The sequence below is a fragment of the Artemia franciscana genome, chromosome 11, assembly GCF_032884065.1.
Source record: "Artemia franciscana chromosome 11, ASM3288406v1, whole genome shotgun sequence".
Classification (NCBI taxonomy): domain Eukaryota; kingdom Metazoa; phylum Arthropoda; class Branchiopoda; order Anostraca; family Artemiidae; genus Artemia; species Artemia franciscana.
Genome location: NC_088873.1, coordinates 26,832,371 through 26,851,846, shown reverse-complemented (window position 1 = coordinate 26,851,846; position 19,476 = coordinate 26,832,371). Strand labels below are relative to the sequence as shown.

At 34.5% G+C, this 19,476-nt stretch overlaps 1 protein-coding gene across 1 annotated transcript in view; it reads left to right on the top strand.

Annotated features, from left to right (window-relative positions):
• The window catches only part of LOC136033028 (meiosis-specific with OB domain-containing protein-like), a 51,053-nt gene extending 35,223 nt beyond the window's left edge, over positions 1–15,830 (top strand). The window contains exons 6-10 of the mRNA XM_065713584.1: positions 3,129–3,332; positions 6,529–6,679; positions 8,242–8,340; positions 12,126–12,222; positions 15,493–15,830. Of these exons, the coding sequence (XP_065569656.1) occupies positions 3,129–3,332; positions 6,529–6,679; positions 8,242–8,340; positions 12,126–12,222; positions 15,493–15,681 (740 nt within the window). The 3' untranslated portion in view covers positions 15,682–15,830. The remainder of the gene's footprint in view (positions 1–3,128; positions 3,333–6,528; positions 6,680–8,241; positions 8,341–12,125; positions 12,223–15,492) is intronic.
• The last annotated feature ends 3,646 nt before the right edge of the window (positions 15,831–19,476 follow it).

Sequence of the window (19,476 nt, the reverse complement as noted above, 5' to 3'; positions counted from 1 at the left end):
ACAAATAGGGTGAAATCAACAATTGTTATACTTTGATACAAAGAAAGGGATGAATGAATTGGAAAAACGATTTGTGCGTGAAGAAGGTGCTGCTAATCTGTCAATTTTCTTCGACATAGTACTTCGATGTTTCACTAAAACTGGTGGTAGTATCGATATGTATTTATCACTTCTTTCAAGGATCAAACTGAGACGACGCTCTTGAAGAGAGGGAATTTGTAAAGTGGATAATGCTAACTTATATTTGGTAAAAGCATCGCACAATATTACTTTGACTGCTCTTTTTTGTATTGACTCAAGCTGGTCACTTAGGTAAATAGTGTTATTGACTTGTGGGCCCCATACGGGACATGCATACTCTAAAATTGGTCGAATGTAAGTGAGATAGGCTATCCTTAGTTGTGTCACTGAGAAACCAGATCGACGCATTAATATAAGTGTCCGCATCGCACTATTTGCCTTTTTGATAATTGTATCGACATGAAGGCTGAAAGAGCAGTCGATGCTAAACTTGACACCAAGCACTACTGCCGAAGATTCACTAGGATAAGGAGGAGGAGGGCACACAAAGTCTCTCTTCAGGGGATTAAAGCGAAGGATTTTAGTCTTTCCTTCGTTGATTTGGAGGCTGTTCGCAGTACATTCATCTTTAAAGTTGTTGATTATTTCGTTACAGAATTGGGGGACAGCCTCAGACTTCTCAACAATGTACTTCAGTAGGACTGACAAGTCGTCTACATACTTAAATCTTTCTTCGTAGCCGGAAAGGATGAAATTTATCACTGCCAAAAACAGTAGACTAGCGAGCTTAGTACCTTGTGGGGCTCCGCAAGTAAGCTCGACCCATTCGGAGTCGGTATCTCCTGGAAAAAGACTGTAAACGCACTGATGGTGGGCTTGTAAAAAATTGATCACTAAAAGGAGAGTATGTTTTTGCGCACCCATGGTGCGTAGATTTGTGATAGCAACGGAATGGCGAATAAGATCAAAAGCCTTTCGGTAGTCTACGAGGAGAAGGTCGACCATAGCACTTTCTCGGTCGAGCCACTCGACAATGAGATGGTACATCCGTACTAAATAAACAGTTGTGCTGCTGCCTCTTAAGCATCCATACTGATACGGATCTAGATGTGCAGAGACCTGTGACATAAGTTTGCGGTAAATAAACGTTTCTGCAACTTTAGAAAGGTTCGGAGTTATTGATATAGGCCGGAGTTGATCACAAGATTTTGGACACCTTACTTTTGGAATAACGCTCTTTTCCAACATATGCTCTTTTCCAAGCACTAGGGAATACTTGCTGACGGAAACATTGGTTGATTATAGAAGAGAGTGGCTTAGCAAGAAAAATGGCGAATTCGCGTAACAGCTTTACTGGAAGCTCACCTGGATAGGACGCACTGTTCGCTTTCAGTCTTAGGAGTTCCTTATAAACAGTGAATTCAGAGATTTCACATACGTCCTCAATCTCTGCACAGTTGCCTTCAATTTCATAAGCCCTGTTGGAAATCGAATCGACCAGTTTTCTCAGCATCTCTTGTAGGGCGGCTGAACTAAGTTTATTCTGTCGTCTTTCCAGTTCTTCTATGTCTTTGGTTTTGTTGGGCGAAATTGGTCTTTTAATTTAGTCCTAAGGAAATTGCTTTGAGGTATCAGATCAGGGCTTCTTTCCGACTATTCAATATTCATGCGTTGACATAATCATGTCGAAGATAAAGGCTCGTTCAACAATTCAAGAGGAGCCATGGCAAAATATGGAGGAGGTTTATCGTGCATTGATATAGTCTTTAATGCTCTCCCAGATATGTCCAGACAACTGCCCATGTTGATAACCTCATCATCTTTAAGCTTAGCAAGGCACTTTTTGGTTTTGGCAATATTGGTGCTGCTAAAGATGAAAGGAAATATAATCTTGTCTAGTCATACCACACCACACTTGTATCATATGTTGGTTTTGAAATTTTTCTGATATTGTTCAAACATCATAGTTTTTCCATTATTGTTAGTTTTGAGGACTCATAAACCCATCAATTTGTAATACCTGTTCATCACTCCAAAGAATAAAAAAAAAAACAGGATAATATTTTCGAGAGTCTTAGTTACAGTGATGTGGCTTCCAAATACACTATTCCAGTTCCTCTAGTGTATCTTTTTTTATAGTTGGCATTATTGGTATCTTTATGGTTTTTTGATTTTTTAATCATCTAAAAAGACAGGTAACAACGCAGAACTTGTTCTCACCTATTAATAAACATAATTTTAGATGTTTGAGAAGAAATGAACTGCAAATAAAAGTGTGTGTAATATTCTAAAATAAGAATTAACTTTCAACCACCATGTATCAGTTATTTCTAGAGTTGCTTGCTTTATTTTTGCCATATTGACTTGTCACACGTTAAATTAATCATCTTGTATATCATTTTCGCAAACCAATGTTTTTACTTCTTTTTTTTTATTCAAGTCATTGGACAAAAGTTGTCCCCGCGAGAAGTCTAAAAAATCTTATTTTCGTTTTCCTGCATAACTATGAAACGTTTGATATAATCTTTTGTTTTGGGTATGATGAGATAGAAACCATGAAAGACATGAAGCCTTGTGAGCGGGAATTTTTAAGAGATTTCGATCAGTTGTGATCACCACTCTCAGAAATCGACACAGCGTTGCCAGCGCTGCACAATTGTACTGGCTTTGTTCTGGTAAAGTTTGGTACGTTTGCATATTTCATGGTACAATCTAAAGTTTCTGGTACATTCAGGTCAATTTTTTGGCTAGATAGAGGATAAAGCTGTGAGTGAAAAAAAAGTTACTTATCTTTCAGTTTAATCTAGTTATTTTGTCTGTGAAATGGAAACTGGAAACTGATAGAATATTATATTTGTGCTATAGTGTTTTCTATGTAGGCTAAAATTTGTTCAGAAAACCGGTACAAATTATCTGAAAGCGTTGGCAACGCTGATTCTGTCATGCCTTTTTTTACTGATTAAGGCGTAACCTTGACTCCTAGGAATACGCTTACTATGACTGCTTTTTCCGTAACAATTACTATCCTATTTTACTATAATTCATTACAAATGCATCACTAATCTTTTAGTAACTTATCTTTTTTGATTAATATATTGTTACTCTAGTCCTTTTCATTTCTGACGCCTGCTTGAAATGGGATACTTTTCGATGCGGCCTCATTGTACAGCTTACATCCAGAAGTATTTGCACAGTGCAGCCAGATTGTGAAGAAGGAAGAAATTTGCTTCAGTATGCAATAAGCGCTGAAGGTCTGCTTGATGATATTGTTGATGAGGGCTCACGATTTGAACCAGATTTTAACACTGATTGTAAGTTGGCTCCATTCTTATTCTTTATGTATTGTAAACTCCTCATGATTTAACATATTATAGTCCGTCCACACCTTATCATCGATTCGTGACTGTAAAATTTAAATTTTATTTGATAGAATTTTCAGCTGCTGTCTGAACAGACATCCAAAAGCAACAAGAACAATTGGGACTATTTTCGCAAGACAGTGCAAATCTAATTTGAATGAATATTTGGCCCTGTGTCTAAGGCCGTTCTCAGCAAAACATAGCTATATAGAAGAAGTAAACTTACAACAACATATGACCAATAGAACTAAAATGAAATATTTTAAAACCGTTCCAACATTCTTACTTCAGTGAAGTTCAACCAGGACTGATAAATAAAGTGAGATGAAACGAGGAAATTCTTTGAAATGAAAGAAGAATAATTAAAAACGCGTTTTTAGTGCTAATATTGCTTTTTTGGCAGCTGACCACAAAGGTCTATTTGTGACTGGTTCTGTTTTATAACTAGATCTACATCTGTATATCTACTGGTTTTTAAAATATTTTGTAAGATCGTTTTTAATTAAATTTGTGTATAGAGCATTTAGTGAATATTCCAAGTCCCTACTTAAGGAAATATTACTATTAATCTTAAGTCTGATTTCAATTGCTTCTCGGGCTATCTGCTTTATGCCTAGGTCATTGCTAATGAGTAATGATTCTTCAAAAGTATTTTATGGCTAGGATTTTCAAATACATTACTGCTTAAAGCAGAGTCAAAAGAAACAAGAGCAATATTAGAATTTAGAGCTTTGGTGGTATCATCTTTATGCTGTTGTAGGCGTTTCTCTAAATCTGGTGAGTTCTACCTACATAGTATTTGCCACAGTCGCATGGTATTTGATAGACTCTTCTTTGGCGAGTAACTGCGGTTTTATCTTTACCAGAATTTTGGAGATTTATGATTTTGAAATTATTGGTAGGCTTAACTACCATAAATTTTAGGGGAGTGTCTTTTCAGTCTACGGTTAATTGTATTGTTAATAAATAAAAAAGGATACCCGTTTCCAAAAAGTATGTCCCTGGTAAAGTTTAGTGCTGCTGTGATGTAGCAATCAGAACAAATATTTCGGGCACGATCGACGAGAGAGATTACGACAGCTCTCTTAACTTGAGGGGGGGGGGGATTTGAAATATAAATGTCTATTGTTTTGTGTTGGTTTTCTGTAAATAGTAAAATTGAGCTTATCTAAGCTCCGAATATTCAGCACATCTAGGAATGAGATTTTATTTGCTATTTCAATTTCAAAGGTAACCTGTAAATTTCTGTCATATATATTAAGGTGATCTAAAAAAAAACCTAAGTTCATTTTTCCATAATTCCAAAGTGAAATTACGTCATCCGAGTACCATCCCCAAAAGATATGTTTCCAGAAATATGAATTTGACGCCCAATTTTCAATATGCTTCGCATAAGTATTTGCTAGTAACCCTAGGGGGCGTGCCCATGGGTAAGCCATTGATTTGCTGGTAAAAAGAATTGCGGAATCGGAAATACATTGAATACTTGTTACAGAGTTTGACCAAGGTCATTAAGACCTCGCAATCTATTCTTGATGCTGAAACTTCTATTAAATGATAATTTTATTTTATTTTATTTTCTAATAATTGCTCAGATACTGCTCATCAATATTTGTATACGTAGAAACAGTGTCAAAACTACTAATAATTGTATTTTCTAACATATTTACGTTTTTGAGTTTCTCAACCAAATCTACCGAATTACGTATGTAAGATTTTGAAAATAAATCAAATGTCTGAAGGCTGTACATCACCATTTTCCAATACTGGAGGCGAGGGCTCCCGTACAAGCTACGACGGGCCTCAAAGGAATATATTGCTTGTGTAATTTTGGTAGACCACAAAATTTTGTACAAAAGCTGTCCCGGGAAAAAATTTATTATATTATGGAGTAATTTTACCATTTTGTTTTATATTTTTTAATTCATTTATAATTTTGTTAGCAAACTGATCAGTATGATCATCGTTTACAGTTGTTTGTGTAGTATTGTCATTTAGATGTTAATAAATTTTCGTGTCGTAATCTGTCGTATCCATGACAACCAGAGAATTGCTTTTATCTGTTTTAGTTATAATAATTGTCATTGTTTCTATGTATACAAATATTGATATAGCAGTATCTGAGCAATTATTAGAAAATAAAATAAACGAAAATTATCATTTCACGGAAGTTTCAGCAGCAGGAATACACTGCGAGGTCTTATTGACCTTGATTAAACTCTGTAACAAGCATTTCCTTTTCCGTAATTCTTTTTACCAGCAAATCAATGGCTTACCCATTGGCGCGCCCCTGTCAGAGTTGCTGGTGTATATTTATGTAGAGCATATTGAAAATACACGAAAGTTTCGGTTACTATTGAGCCGAGTCGCTGCTTACTTATTGTTCGTTACCACGAACTGTTTGATATGTATTTCCTGGTTTGAACCTTTCTTTATTTTGCATGCATTTCCCTGAGCTGTGACAATTGCTCTTTCTTATTTGTTTTATAATTTTTTCTTCTTGAGAACAACAATAGTAATTTTTCAATGAGCAAAAACTATAGAAACAATAAAGACGATAAAGATCTTTGTTGTTTCTCTTCAAAGACAAATCAAAAGTAGTTGAAATTTTTTTTGAACTAGCTAATTGATCTTTGCATTAATAAGTGACTATCAGTATAATTTATGTGCATCTGCCAAGTCTAAGCAATCAATAAGATTCCCATTCTCTCAGCTATGGTTTGCTACCCTCATTCAAAATTTTTTCGCCGGCCAACTTAAATAACTCATTTCTCGGTGATTAGGTAAAATCGTTAGGCTAAGCTAACTGTAACTCTATTTTTTTCACGCGATTTAATTCTCAAAACTCCCCCTCGCAGAATGTTCAGTGAACATTTCCTAGGGGGGAAAGGCTTACAGATCCATTCCTAGGGGGTGGCTGGGTCAGCTGCCCCGGGTGCCGCCGCTGCGGGAGGGGTGTCTCGGCTGGAGGATTGCCCCCTTGTATTAAATTTTTTCTGTTTGATTAAGCTTTTTTGCTTATCTGTGGTTCAGGATGGAGGCGGTGTAATTAATTTTCCCCGGGCCACGACCAACCCTAGGAATGGCTCTGCCTGTTCATATCAACTTATACTTTCAACATGACAATTGTTTTTTTGTTTTTTTTCAGTGAGCAAGATCAGTCGCATTTTTAATGTCGAGCAGCTTAAAGAAGTGACATCACAAATTGGAAAGGGAAGACACTTGGATGCTGTGCTGTATTGCTTTTTCTCGGAGTTTGACATAGACAGTGAAAACACTTCCATATTCTCTGGCTCTTGGTTCGTTTTTCTTTTTTCCTTATATACTATCTAAAACTATCCGAGCTGCAGTCCAAACAAAGTGAATGCCGTCAAAAGGTCCTGAAGCGGGCTTTCTGGTAGACAAATAGACGACAAGTCTCTGGTAATAAATGTTTGCTATTAAAAAAAAAAATACACTGAAAAAATTGTGTTGAAAATTTGCAGTCCTTTGCATAAAATCTGGCCTCCGGTCCCGGTTTTGAAAGTCTTTATCTGAAGGAGCTGTAATGGCCTGAGTAAAATAAAGGATTTTCCCTCCGCTACCACCTTCTACAAACTCTTAGAGCTATCTAAGACTGTTATTTTTCAATCTTCATTAAGTCAAAAGTATGTCCAAGAAACAAGCTGTCGAAAAGCTATTAAACTAAAGGTATAAGTTGCACCCTAGTAGATTTCAACTTTAATCCAGGAAGGCATCTGTCCAATATCTTTCTCAAAAATCTTGTCATATCCCAAGAGAACTTTAGGACAGGGTGTAATTGGTTACCTATCCTCAAGGTACAGGGTCGCGGAAGAAGTAACGAAAAACGTACGCAAGTGGCGTGTGGGCTCAACCTCCCTCTTGTACCCCAATATTTACAATTTGTCCACTTATCTTGTAATTTTCGCACTCTTTCTTTACAGTTTGGAAGAATCTCCCCCTCTCACCCACTGGAAGGAGTTTTCCCTCATATGTATGGAGGTAGCCATAAATTAATTTGATATAAAAATATTATTTATGTGTCTCCTCGAGAAATTAAAGATTGGGTTATCTTAAAAATAAAAGATTGGTCTATGTCTAAGCCTTGGCAGAACATGCTAAGAAAAATCTTGTGCCAAGTCAATCTTTGACGCTCTTCTTCTTGACTCAGGGTTGCCAGATTTGTATCTCTGTTAAACATCTTCTCTCTTCCCTGTCTGTTTTTAGCCGGTAAGTAAGAAAAGACTTCGTCATTTTTCAACTCAGTACCACTTATTCAACATTCGGCAAACAATTTCTACCCTTAGAGTGATCAGGTATTAAAAGAATTTTTGGAGGGAATTGCTTGAAACTGAAAAAGTTGATGTTATATCCTGGACGTAAGTAATGACGGCAAATCATTGGTGCATTCTAAGTATTTAGAATGCACCGAATCTAAATACCTTCAAAAATTTGTATTCGATTTTTTCGTGAAATGAGTTTGCAAAATGAAAATGCTAATTCATTTATATTGATTTTTTTGGTTATACCAACTTATTATTGTATTGTTTGGGTTTTTTCTACACCAAACACACAATGTAATCAATTTGGAGCATATGGAATCTAATACCTTCAATTGAATGCAAAATTTTTATTCGGTTGTTTCGTGAAATGAGTTTGCAAAATGAAAATGCTAATTCATTTATATTGATTTTTTATGGTTATACCAACTTATTATTGCATTCTTTAGGTTTTTTTTACATCAAAACACAATATAATCAATTTGGAGTGTATCGTTCTAATATTTTTTTGCCTTTTACATAATAAAATTTTATCTAAAGAAACATTTTTGCAGTAAAAGGATAACTTCTCTCAATTTCAGTGGCGTTTGTGGTGGTCGTGTGTCTCGTCAATCATCAAACTATTATGCTTGTTCGGATTTAGAATGTGATGGGTCAAGTTACGCCGGAAAACATCATTTGTAAGTTTTCTGTTTTTGTGGGTCGTTCAGAAGCTTTTTTTAGCATCCAAGTACTTAGTTTAGTCATAGCTTTTTACTTTTTAGGAATAATCATTTAAAATCGTTATTTATGCCAAAAACAAAAATCTATGTTGTTTCGTTGTGGACTTTTTGTGTTGTTTGGTTGAAACCAACTGAGCGTTTGAAAAGGTTATTTTTTATTTACATCTAGAACTAGAATTTACAGTATTGGCTTGTTGTATATTCTTTTCAAAATTTGTAATGCGTCTGTTTTTCATTGTTTTATCAATGAATTTAATCAGATACCTATTACAAAATAAAATAAAATATTTTTTATAATAAATAAAATATAAAACAATTCAGAATCTAAAATTACCGGAGCAAATTCTGAAAGCTCTATCGACCAGTGAAATCAGAACCACTCGTTTCACTAAAATAGGGTGGCACGAATGAAAATTCAAATACCAATCACTGTGTGTAGGCTTTCTATATATTGAGAACAGTAAATGGAAATCACTTTTAATTAATAAGATATCAAGGAAAGGTAGTTTGTCATCTTTTTCAAACTCCACTGTAAATTTTATATTTTTATCAAAATTATTTAAATGTTTATGGAAAAGGTCTAAGGAATCTAAACCGTGTTTCCAAATGCAAACCACATCATCCATGAATCTACCCCAGAAACAAGGGGAGAGCCTAAAACTGTGTATAAGGGAGGCTCCAATAGAGTCCATGAAAGATTTGCCAACAAAGGAGAGAAGGATGCCCCCACAGCCCAACCAAACACCTGTTTGTAAAATTGACCTCTGAAATCAAAATAAGGAGAATATTCATTTACAAGGATAACCAACTTAGAAGCGAGCGACAGTGTTTAGAAGACAAGTGACAGTTAGAATCCATATATAGACGCCTGCCGCGTGCCAAGTCCCGGTACCCGGTAATAAATATATATATATATATATATATATATATATATATATATATATATATATATATGTATATATATATATATATATATATATATATATATATATATATATATATATATATATATATATATATATATATATATATATATATATATATATATATATATATATATATGCCTCATGCTCTGCAAATTTTAATACAATTGTTTGCGGTGCTCAACACACTTAGATTCTCAATTTACCGCTAGTCCTTTAACTAGCTCTGATTTCCACTTTCATGCTCTGCAAATTTTAATACAATTGTTTGCGGTGCTCAACACACTTAGATTCTCAATTTACCGCTAGTCCTTTAACTAGCTCTAATTTCCACTTTTGGCCTAACTCTAGGACATAAGCGTTTTATCATTCAAAGAAAAGTCTTAGTCTTATTGGCCAAAACAAGACAGAAATTCAGTTCATTGCCTCCCTTAAATTTCTTCTTTAAGAAACAAGAAATAATTGTCCCCTGTATGGTGGCTGTCCTGTTTTACAAACCTCCAGGAAATACGCGAAAATTTCCGGTAAAATCAGGAAATTGAATGAATGATGAATAAAAAAACCCTGGTATTTATGATTTATGGGTAGTTTTCTTTGTAGTGGAGTTTTTCTTAAGATATTGACATCTGTCAGATAAACGGGATGCTAAATATAGAATACAGAAATCCTGGTAGTAATGACGGGTTTTGGAGAAAAAGTTGACTATGCTTTAGAAAAAGCAGTAGAGACCAATAAATAAACTGTAAATAAGTTATGATTGTCTTGGTTGGATTTTCTAGCCATTGTCTCTCGACCAGATTGTAAGACAGTTTCAGCAAACGCAACTTCAATGCTTCTGGTTTTCAATTTTATCATTTTGTGAATTTTTGTCAAAAAAGAGGTAGAATTTTCTAAAATAATCTATTCTTTTCGTCTATTGTTTTTTTACTTTTCTAAGCATCTATATGTAAAAGTATTTGAAATATCATTAATATTTGAAAATGTATTATGGCGAATAGGCTCAAAATTGCAAGAAGACGGAAGGACAAGGCGCTTAAAATAATTTTCATTGCAAACTGCATCACTAGTCTTCAAGAAACAGTACCCAAAAAATTTCAAGAGGGTCAGCAAGACCAGCGTCAGCTGAGAAAAAAGATTTCATTGGTTTAGGCTTTAGACTAGGCCAGTCAGTGGACTGCAGCGACTGCAGTGCGGGAACTTCCAGTCAGTAAATTACATATACCTGGCTAACAAACCAAATACATCTCTTGTAAGTGATGCCAGATTTGCAGGCTTTGTAAAAGACCGTGACATTTCTTAATTCTGTGGCAATTGCTTTATGCTATAGTTGCTCATATTGCTTGTAGAATAGCTACATCTGTATAGAATTAATGGCCGTCGTCATTGAACGAGCTCTTTCAACGGCAGGAGGATAGTAAACATGGTGAGTCTTAGCAATCCCAACAAATGGCTTTATATACTCGAGGACTTGATTAGCTCATACAATTTGAATCTGAAATTGAGATCTTTTCGCTATTCAAGTACAAAATAAGATATCGTCGTTCTTCGATCATCATTTGAAGTACAAATCCATACTGGGAGAACAAAGCACAGCACAGATTTTTTTAATTGACCAAGTAGCTTCACGGCGAGATGTAGATGCATTGAAAACATTAGAAACCTGTCAAGAAAAGTTCCAACTATTTCACGAAGAAATGTCTCGAACCCCAAAGTATCTCCCAGCCAATATCATTCTCCTCTCGGACACCGATAACTGTTCCAATAATAATTGAGGTGCAGTTAGCACCATCTTGCAAACTTTGATGTTGCAACTGCTTCACCAATAGGCAGTTTTTTGGACAACCAAAATTTCTATTCCATCATGTTTAAACATTAATATTGGATGCTGTTTTATTTTAATGCACTCTGTATTAGTCGCCATCCGTTTGTTCATGGATTAACTGCTCCTGACCTCCCCCGCTCCCGGAGTGACATCAACATAAAAGTTTAGAATTTAAAATGGGTACATCCTAGTATATAGCGGCTGTTTATTATATTATTTCTTTTCTGTGTCGGTGGTGAGTGTTTAAACTCAGCTGTAACAACACAACACACTTCAGTGCCGACGCAAGGAACTTGTACAAAGAAGTCTCTTTAATTCAATACACACACACTCTATTTTTTTTCTTCATTTTACCGATTTGCAGCTTAAATATGTTATTTAATGTTCGTTCACCTGAAAATCTAATTGTCTTCAATAGCGCTTTAGAAGTCTTTGTATCTAAACATACTACTGTAACAAGAATCAAAGGTAATTTTAATCATGAAGCAAAGAAAATACGGAAAATCTAGTGTTGGAAGAACTAAAACCGAAAGCATTTATGGTGACAAAATTTGATTTTTAACATACGAATAATAGCAACTATAACTCATTGAGTTATCCCAAAATAAAACTTTGGATGCTTCACAATGACTGCAACTTGTGTAATGTCATAGTTTTACGCGAAAACTGTAAACTTCGGAAATGAAAAGACCCTAACGCCGACTTGGCTCCATAATTTATTTTTATAACTTTCGAATGACTGTATTGCACGAACTTTTGTTGGGAAAATTTCTTAATACTTCTTTTGAGTAAGTTTTTTTCTGTTCTTGCTTAAAACTGACGGGTGAATCCCAGACTGTTGAATAATCCGATACTTATATTTCAATCGTATGACTTAAAATCGAAACAGGCTCTTTTAACCGAAATTTATTTTCGGAAGATGAAATCGTTGTATAATGAATTTCGTTGGTTTATAGCAACTTTTGAGACATCCAGATTTCACAGTAACTTTTTTTTAGGAACTTTGACATACGCGTGACTCTGTCAGATTCAACCGGTTCTATCAACAACTGTCGTCTTACGGGTATAGCCGCAGAACGCCTCTTCGGTATGCAAGTGAGTAAAATTAATGCTTTTGGAAAATAGAAGGACATCGCGCATGTTTTTAAGGCTCAAAACGTATAATGAGCTAATCTTGATATACGTGTTCGATAAAGTTTTGATCCTTGCAGAACCCATAAAATAGATTAAGCATCTCATGTAGCTCTTGATCTATATATACTTGTCTAACTCTAAATTCTTTCATCGCAGTTCGCGTACTTAGGTTATGGTACTTATGGGGCTGCAAAAGGGACACTTATGCATTTTATATGCCTTTTCATCTTGGGTTATATTGGGACACTTTGGGATCTAAAAAGGACACTTTTTGAAAAAAAAACACTTTTTTGGCATTTTTTCGAATCTAACGTTTTCAATAAAAATCTGCTATTGTTTCAACGCTCCTAAAAATGTTATGTTTATATCGCGTTCTAAAAAAAAGTCAAAAAGTTCCTCATTAGCAATCAATGTTTCCCTGTGAAAAATTAACAGTTTTTGGTTTAGTTGAATGGACATTCATTTATGCTACATCAGGTAATAATCTCATACATTCATAGCACCTTAAATTATAATGGCTACGAAAACACACGAAAATTTGCATTATTTTGTTCAGATAAGGGCAAAATTTTCCTTCGTTAATTCCTCATTTGTGACTTGAGAAAACGCTCTTGTTGTATTTTTTTGGGGGGGTTAGACATATGTTATACGAAGCCGAGTTAACTTGAAGTCAGGAAGAAATTAATCTATGTCTAGAATTAAACCAAGGATTTTTTGGGAAAAAAAAATAAAGAACCATTGATAAACTTCAGACGAACAGAAATTAAGTCTCGTAATAATTGAAACTTTGAACAACCAGAAATCAAACAGTTCGTGGTAACGAACTGTAGTAAGGAGCGACTCGGCTCAATAGTAACCAAAACTCTAAAAAATGGAATTTTGATACCAATATCTACATCAAAAGAATCTCATTTTGATGCTGATTTTAAATATATAAGTTTCATCAAGTTTAGTCTTACTCATCAAAAGTTACGAGCCTGAGAAAATTTGCCTTACTTTAGAAAATAGGGGGGAACACCCCCTAAAATCATTGAATCTTAACGAAAATCACACCATCAGATTCAGCGTATCAGAGAACCCTACTGCAGAAGTTTCAAGCTCCTATCTACAAAAAAGTGGAATTTTGTATTTTTTGCCAGAAGGCAGATCACGGATGCGTGTTTATTTGTTTGTTGTTTTTTTTTCCCCAGGGGTGATCGTATCAACCCAGTGGTCCTAGAATCTTGCGAGAGGGCTCATTCTAATGGAAATTAAAAGTTCTAGTGCCCTTTTTAAGTGACCAAAAAAATTGGAGGGCACCTAGGCCCCCTCCCACGCTAATTGTTTTCCCAAAGTCAACGGATCAAAATTCTGAGATAGCCCATTTTATTCAGCGTAGTCGAAAAACATTATAACTATGTCTTTGGGGACGACTTACTCCCCCACAGTCCCCATGGGACGGACTACAAGTTACAAACTTTGACCAGTGCTTGTATACAGTAATGCTTATTGGGAAGTGTACAGACGTTTTCAGGAGGATTTTTTGGTTGGGGGGAGGGGTTGAAAAGAGGGGGATATGTTGGGGGAACTTTCCATCGAGGAATTTGTCATGGGAAGAAAATTTACATGAAGGGAGCGCAGGATTTTCTAGCATTATTTAAAAAAAAAACAATGAAAAAATAAATATGAAAAGTTTTTTCAACTTTTGTAAGGAGCAGCATTAAAACTTAAAACGAACAGAAATTATTACGCACATGAGGGGATCACCTCCTCCTAATACCTCGCTCTTTGCGCTAAAGTATTTTTAGTGATTTCAACTATTTATTCTACGGCTTTTGCCCCCACCAACTGGGTGTTGGGGTGGCGCGAAGCGCCACCCCAACAGCTATTTAATTAATAATTAAGATGGAATCAACATTTATTACTGATTTATTAACAATAATAGAAATATGCTCCCATTTTCGAGGGTTTTCCAGCTTTTTCGAAATTTTGTCTTTTTTTTAATCAGTACTTTCTGAATCCGAAAGTAGTTTTAGTAGCCGTGGTTATGGCTCACAGTAGCTTACTTTTTCGCAAAGAACATATAGGAATATTCTACGTAACTCTAGAGTCCGGGCAATCCCAGTCAAAAACTTCTGTTGTAGAAAGTTTTTCTGCTATAGAAAAACATGCATGTTAACAAACAGAAAATATGTCTGATACATGGATATTAATGCACAGTTAGGGCTCTTGAAAAGGAAACATATTCAGAAACAATTCTTGCTTCATAATATGTAGAAAATTTTTAATTGACAAATTTTTAAGCCGCTTCAACTATATTTTACTCCTAAAAATATATAATTTGGGTTATATATTTGCACATTAGGAAGAGGGGGGGTAAATTTTAGTTTAATCGGCCTCAAAATGTGTAAATTACAATTTTTCTGCATATTATGAAGTAAGAATTGTTTTTCTAACATGTTTCTTTTTCAAGAGCCCAGTGCATTAATACCGACACATATGTGTAGAATCAACAAGAGGTTTAAAGTTTAAATTCAATATGGCATAAAAACAATTATTTTAGAAGCAGTTAATTGGAAGTAGTGAATAATCAAGGTATAATAAGGTGAATAATAATCATTGGAAACAAATAATTAAGGTTTTTCCATGCTACTGTCAAATGATCGATAATTTCATGCAGCCCTGATGGGTTAGACTTCGCAGTTTTTTTTTGTCTTTTTTTTGTTTTGTTTTTTTTAAAGTAAGGTTCAAGTTTTAGGAAAACGGATTTTTATGCAGAAAAGAAAATTCCGTCCTCAGGCCCAAATATACTATATAATTCTTGTACAGTACTACACTGAATTATACTATTACATTTTTCAAAATTAAAAAAATTGAGGTTGGATTTTCGTCGTAATGTCTTCCTTATCCCCATGTGTGCAGATGTAGGTCAATCCATTACTATGAAAAGTGAATCCGGTTGATTGTTTATATTCTTTGAATAATCTGAGTTAACTAATACAAGAAAAAAGAATCTAAATTTTTGAAATTTTTGTCTATGAAAGGGTGGTGTCATGTGAACTCATGGGCTCTCGCAAAACACGGTAACAATATTTAAGGTCCACTCACTATGTAATTTTACCAAAAATCATCTGAATTTGGTTAATAACGATTTGTGAAACATATTACATTCAGAACTAAACATGTCAAAACGAAGATCAGCTGATTTCAAAGTTAGTGTCTATGGCCTTATCGAAAATTTTCTCTTTTTAGCCTGAAGCATTCATGAATTTGGCACCTCACGAGCTGACTATGATCAAATGGCAGTTTCTACTTGAAAGATGTAAAGTTTTTATATCAGCAGCGCCAAAGAAATCTGACCAATCCCAAGCTGATATTTGGATTCTGTTTGCCGAACGAGCCAATCTGGACGAAGTAACTGTCCGCTGCTCTGCTGCCTAATTTTGTTACCTTTTTATTCTCAGTTTTGCCTTTTTTTTCTTTTGATTTGTACCTAGCCGAAAATATTTTCTTTCACGTTACTTATTGATATTGGAGTTTGAAATTGCGTTTATACCAAGAGTTATAACGAAAATAAATTTTGAAAAATACGTGTGTTTGTGTAGGCCTACTTCGAAAGTAAAAGAAACTATTATTGTTAAAATTAGAAAACATATTCTACTAGTAAAATACAGTATTTAGTTGTAACTGAAACGAGCCATTAGGTGACGAGAGCATGAAAATAGGATTTTTATCATTATTGTATTTATAATCATAAAAAGATGCAAATGGAATCAAACTTTTAATGTCTTTTCCATCTACAGTGAAACTTAACAAAGTTCTCGTTCAATAGTACTGTATCTAAAAAAAAAGAAAAAAATTAAAAGTACATAAGTGAAAAAAAAGTTCTAGATAGGCCTAATAACGAAGTGAAACGCAAGAATCACGCTAGACGTGGATATACCACAAGAAAAACTTCTTATTTTAGCTTTGATTCCAATTTTGTTTCTACTATCAATATTGGAATTGTACCTGAAAGCTACCTCACATAATAAAATATGTCTGATGTGCAAAAAGGAACACCCGTCACCTTCCTCCAAGAAGGGAGTGCATTTGGATAAATGCCAATAAATTAGCCTGTCAGAATGCTACTACTGCTGCTGCTACTCAAATCGTAGCAGTACTCGTTGCGAAGCCAAAATTCTTTTCTTGGGGTCGAATGATTTCAGTAAAGCAGGATTTACTCGAACTTAATGTTAAAACAATGTCAATGTCTGACTTTATATTAAAGACATATCGTCGAAGTAGGAATCAAGACTTCATTTTCATACTATTCTTTTCTTTCATACTGTTCAGCTAACCTCCGAAAGTGTGGATTAATGTTAAATATTAACGCAAGCCTAAGGTAAAAACTTCAATTCTGACTTTCAGAATTGACTACGCAGCATGCGGCTTGCTTGAGTAAAAACCAGCCAAACGATGTAGATGTCACATATTTTCATAGCGCGTCTGCAATTTAACTTGAGGCAGTTTCCTTGCAAAGGTGCTAAGGGCGAGACATATCGTCGAAGTAGGAATCAAGACTTCATTTTCATACTATTCTTTTCTTTCATACTGTTCAGCTAACCTCCGAAAGTGTGGATTAATGTTAATATTAACACAAGCCTATGGTTTACGTGATTCGTTCACGCTTCAATTGAATTAAGTAATTAAGCCTACATGCACGAATGTATGTGTATTTGCACAAAGTTAGAGGTGGGGAAGGGGACCGAGGCCTCATTTTTAGTGTTAATTTCGTATCTTACGTCAACCTGGCTTCAACATGGTGTAACGCCCTCCTTTTGACTATTTTTTTATATATGATACCTCTATTCTAAATAGGCTTTTTGTGAAATTTGGTGCACTTACGCTTAGGAATGAAGTGGTATGTCTGCCCCGAAAAAAATGTTTTTTGACTCTTAACATTTTGGTATAAATAACAATCTTGAAATTTAATTGAATGCCATACTAAGCATTAAAAAGTAGTAAGATAACGAAAACTTCAAAATGGTATGTGAAAAAAGTCTAGTGAAAAAAATTTTCGTTTATAGGTAATCCAGGAATGGTGACTGTTCTATAGGTTTATGTTAAAACTAAAATTTATACATTAGAAAATGGGTAACCTGCAGGAAATGAAATACTAATGTTTTGCTCTTTTAATAGTCTCTCACCGCCCATGAAGCCAGTCTATTTTAGAATACAATTCTAACTTTCTCAAAACTTCGAGTGAGATCAGCTTACAGTAAGCGCTAGCTTTCCTAAATTGTAAAAATTTAGGGAAGTATTATGAGTCAGTTTTTATTTGTACCGATGTTAAAGATATATGTTGCATAAACTAGGAAGCAATAATTTTTTCATAAGAAAATTTTTTTAAATAATCCTCCGAAGGAAACTCCCGCTTTTGTGCATGGCCCGAAATTACCAAGAAAAATCTATCAAAATTATTCGGCCAAAATTATTAATTACAAACAGAATGAAAAAGAGTTGAAACTTAGTAAAAACAAGTCCGATCAGTCGTGGACCCTACCATAAAATTTTGCTTCGGGGCCCAAGCCCCCTTTTCCCCTCAAAAGGCCGACCAATATGTTAGTTCGGACTGGCTTTAAAATTTCAAAATCGATGCGAGGGTTAACAGGAGCAGATTTATTTGCGTCGTTCGGGGGATGGAGAATTTCTTTTAAAACAGAAGATAAAGGCCAGTGTCCTCCTCTTGTATGCTCTTACACTTAGCCCCCTTATTAAATGAAATGAAAAAAAGCGTTTTTGGAAAAATAAACGTCTAAAAATAAATGGCCAAAGATGCCTAAGACCATGACACGCATCAAGTTTTGAGATGAAAACCCTAGTTGAGATAGAACGAAGGGGAATGGGTTTTAAGTGCTGAAGAAAGTCGAGCTTTTTGTTTAATTTAGTATAACTTGCGAATGGAAAAATAGATCCGACTGAAAGCTAGACCAAAGATGTCTAGAATCAGGGCTCATATCAAGCTCTGACATCAGAAACCGTATCTCAAATAGGGCGAGGGGGTTCCAAGTTTTAAGAAAGTTGAGTTTTCCTTCAATTTAGTACGGCCTATAAATAATTCAACCCATGCCTTGCCCAAAGCCTGGAAATAACCCTTTTCCAAAATGAGCCATACTGAAGCCAACCTTTAACCGAATATTCCATCCCAAAAAAAAAAATCACTTTTTTTCTTCCTTTTTCCCGTGAGATTTTCGACTGTCTCATGGTTTTGCCACTTCATGGTGTGAAAACTGCTGCTAGAAATAGATAAGTTGCAACTTCTGATAACTTCGGCAGCTTGACCAAACGTATTGAATGCGTCTGAATCAGCGGGCTGAATTGCAGGCCCATGATTTTATAATATATGTTTCTAGGGAGTTATACCGACTTTCAGAATTGACTACGCAGTATGCGGCTTGATTGAATGAAAACCAGCCAAAGGATGTAAATGCCACACATTTTCATAGCGCGTCTGCAATTTAACTTGAAAACTTGAGGCCGTTTCCTTGCAAAGGTGCTGAGGGCGAGACATATCGTCGAAGTAGGAATCAAGACTTCATTTTCATACTATTCTTTTCTTTCATACTGTTCAGCTAACCTCCGAAAGTGTGGATTGTCGCTGCTCCTTTTTATTGAGCTTCGATTTCTCTTATTAAAAAAGTTTGCAACTGACTCACTTGACTCTTTACTTTTAAATTTGAGTTTTTTTTTGCTAAGGTTTTTACTTATTGAATCAGAGAATGAACGGCTTTATTACCTTTTATCTGTTTTAAAGCCAATCCGAATTTTTTTTTTTTACATATTTTCCCTATTTTTTTTCCACCATTCCCACACGTTTCAGAATAACCCTGTATTTCTTCAAACGCGCCAGATTTGACTGAACACTAATCGCCAGAAGTTCAACTCTGTGTGCACTGTGTTAATATATATATATGTATATATATATATATATATATATATATATATATATATATATATATATATATATATATATATATATATATATATATATATAAAAATGTAGATATATATATGTATATATATATATATATATATATATATATATATATATATATATATATATATATATATATATATATATATATATATATATGAATATAGATATATATATCTATATATATATATATATATATATATATATATATATATATATATATATATATATATATATATATATATATATATATATATATA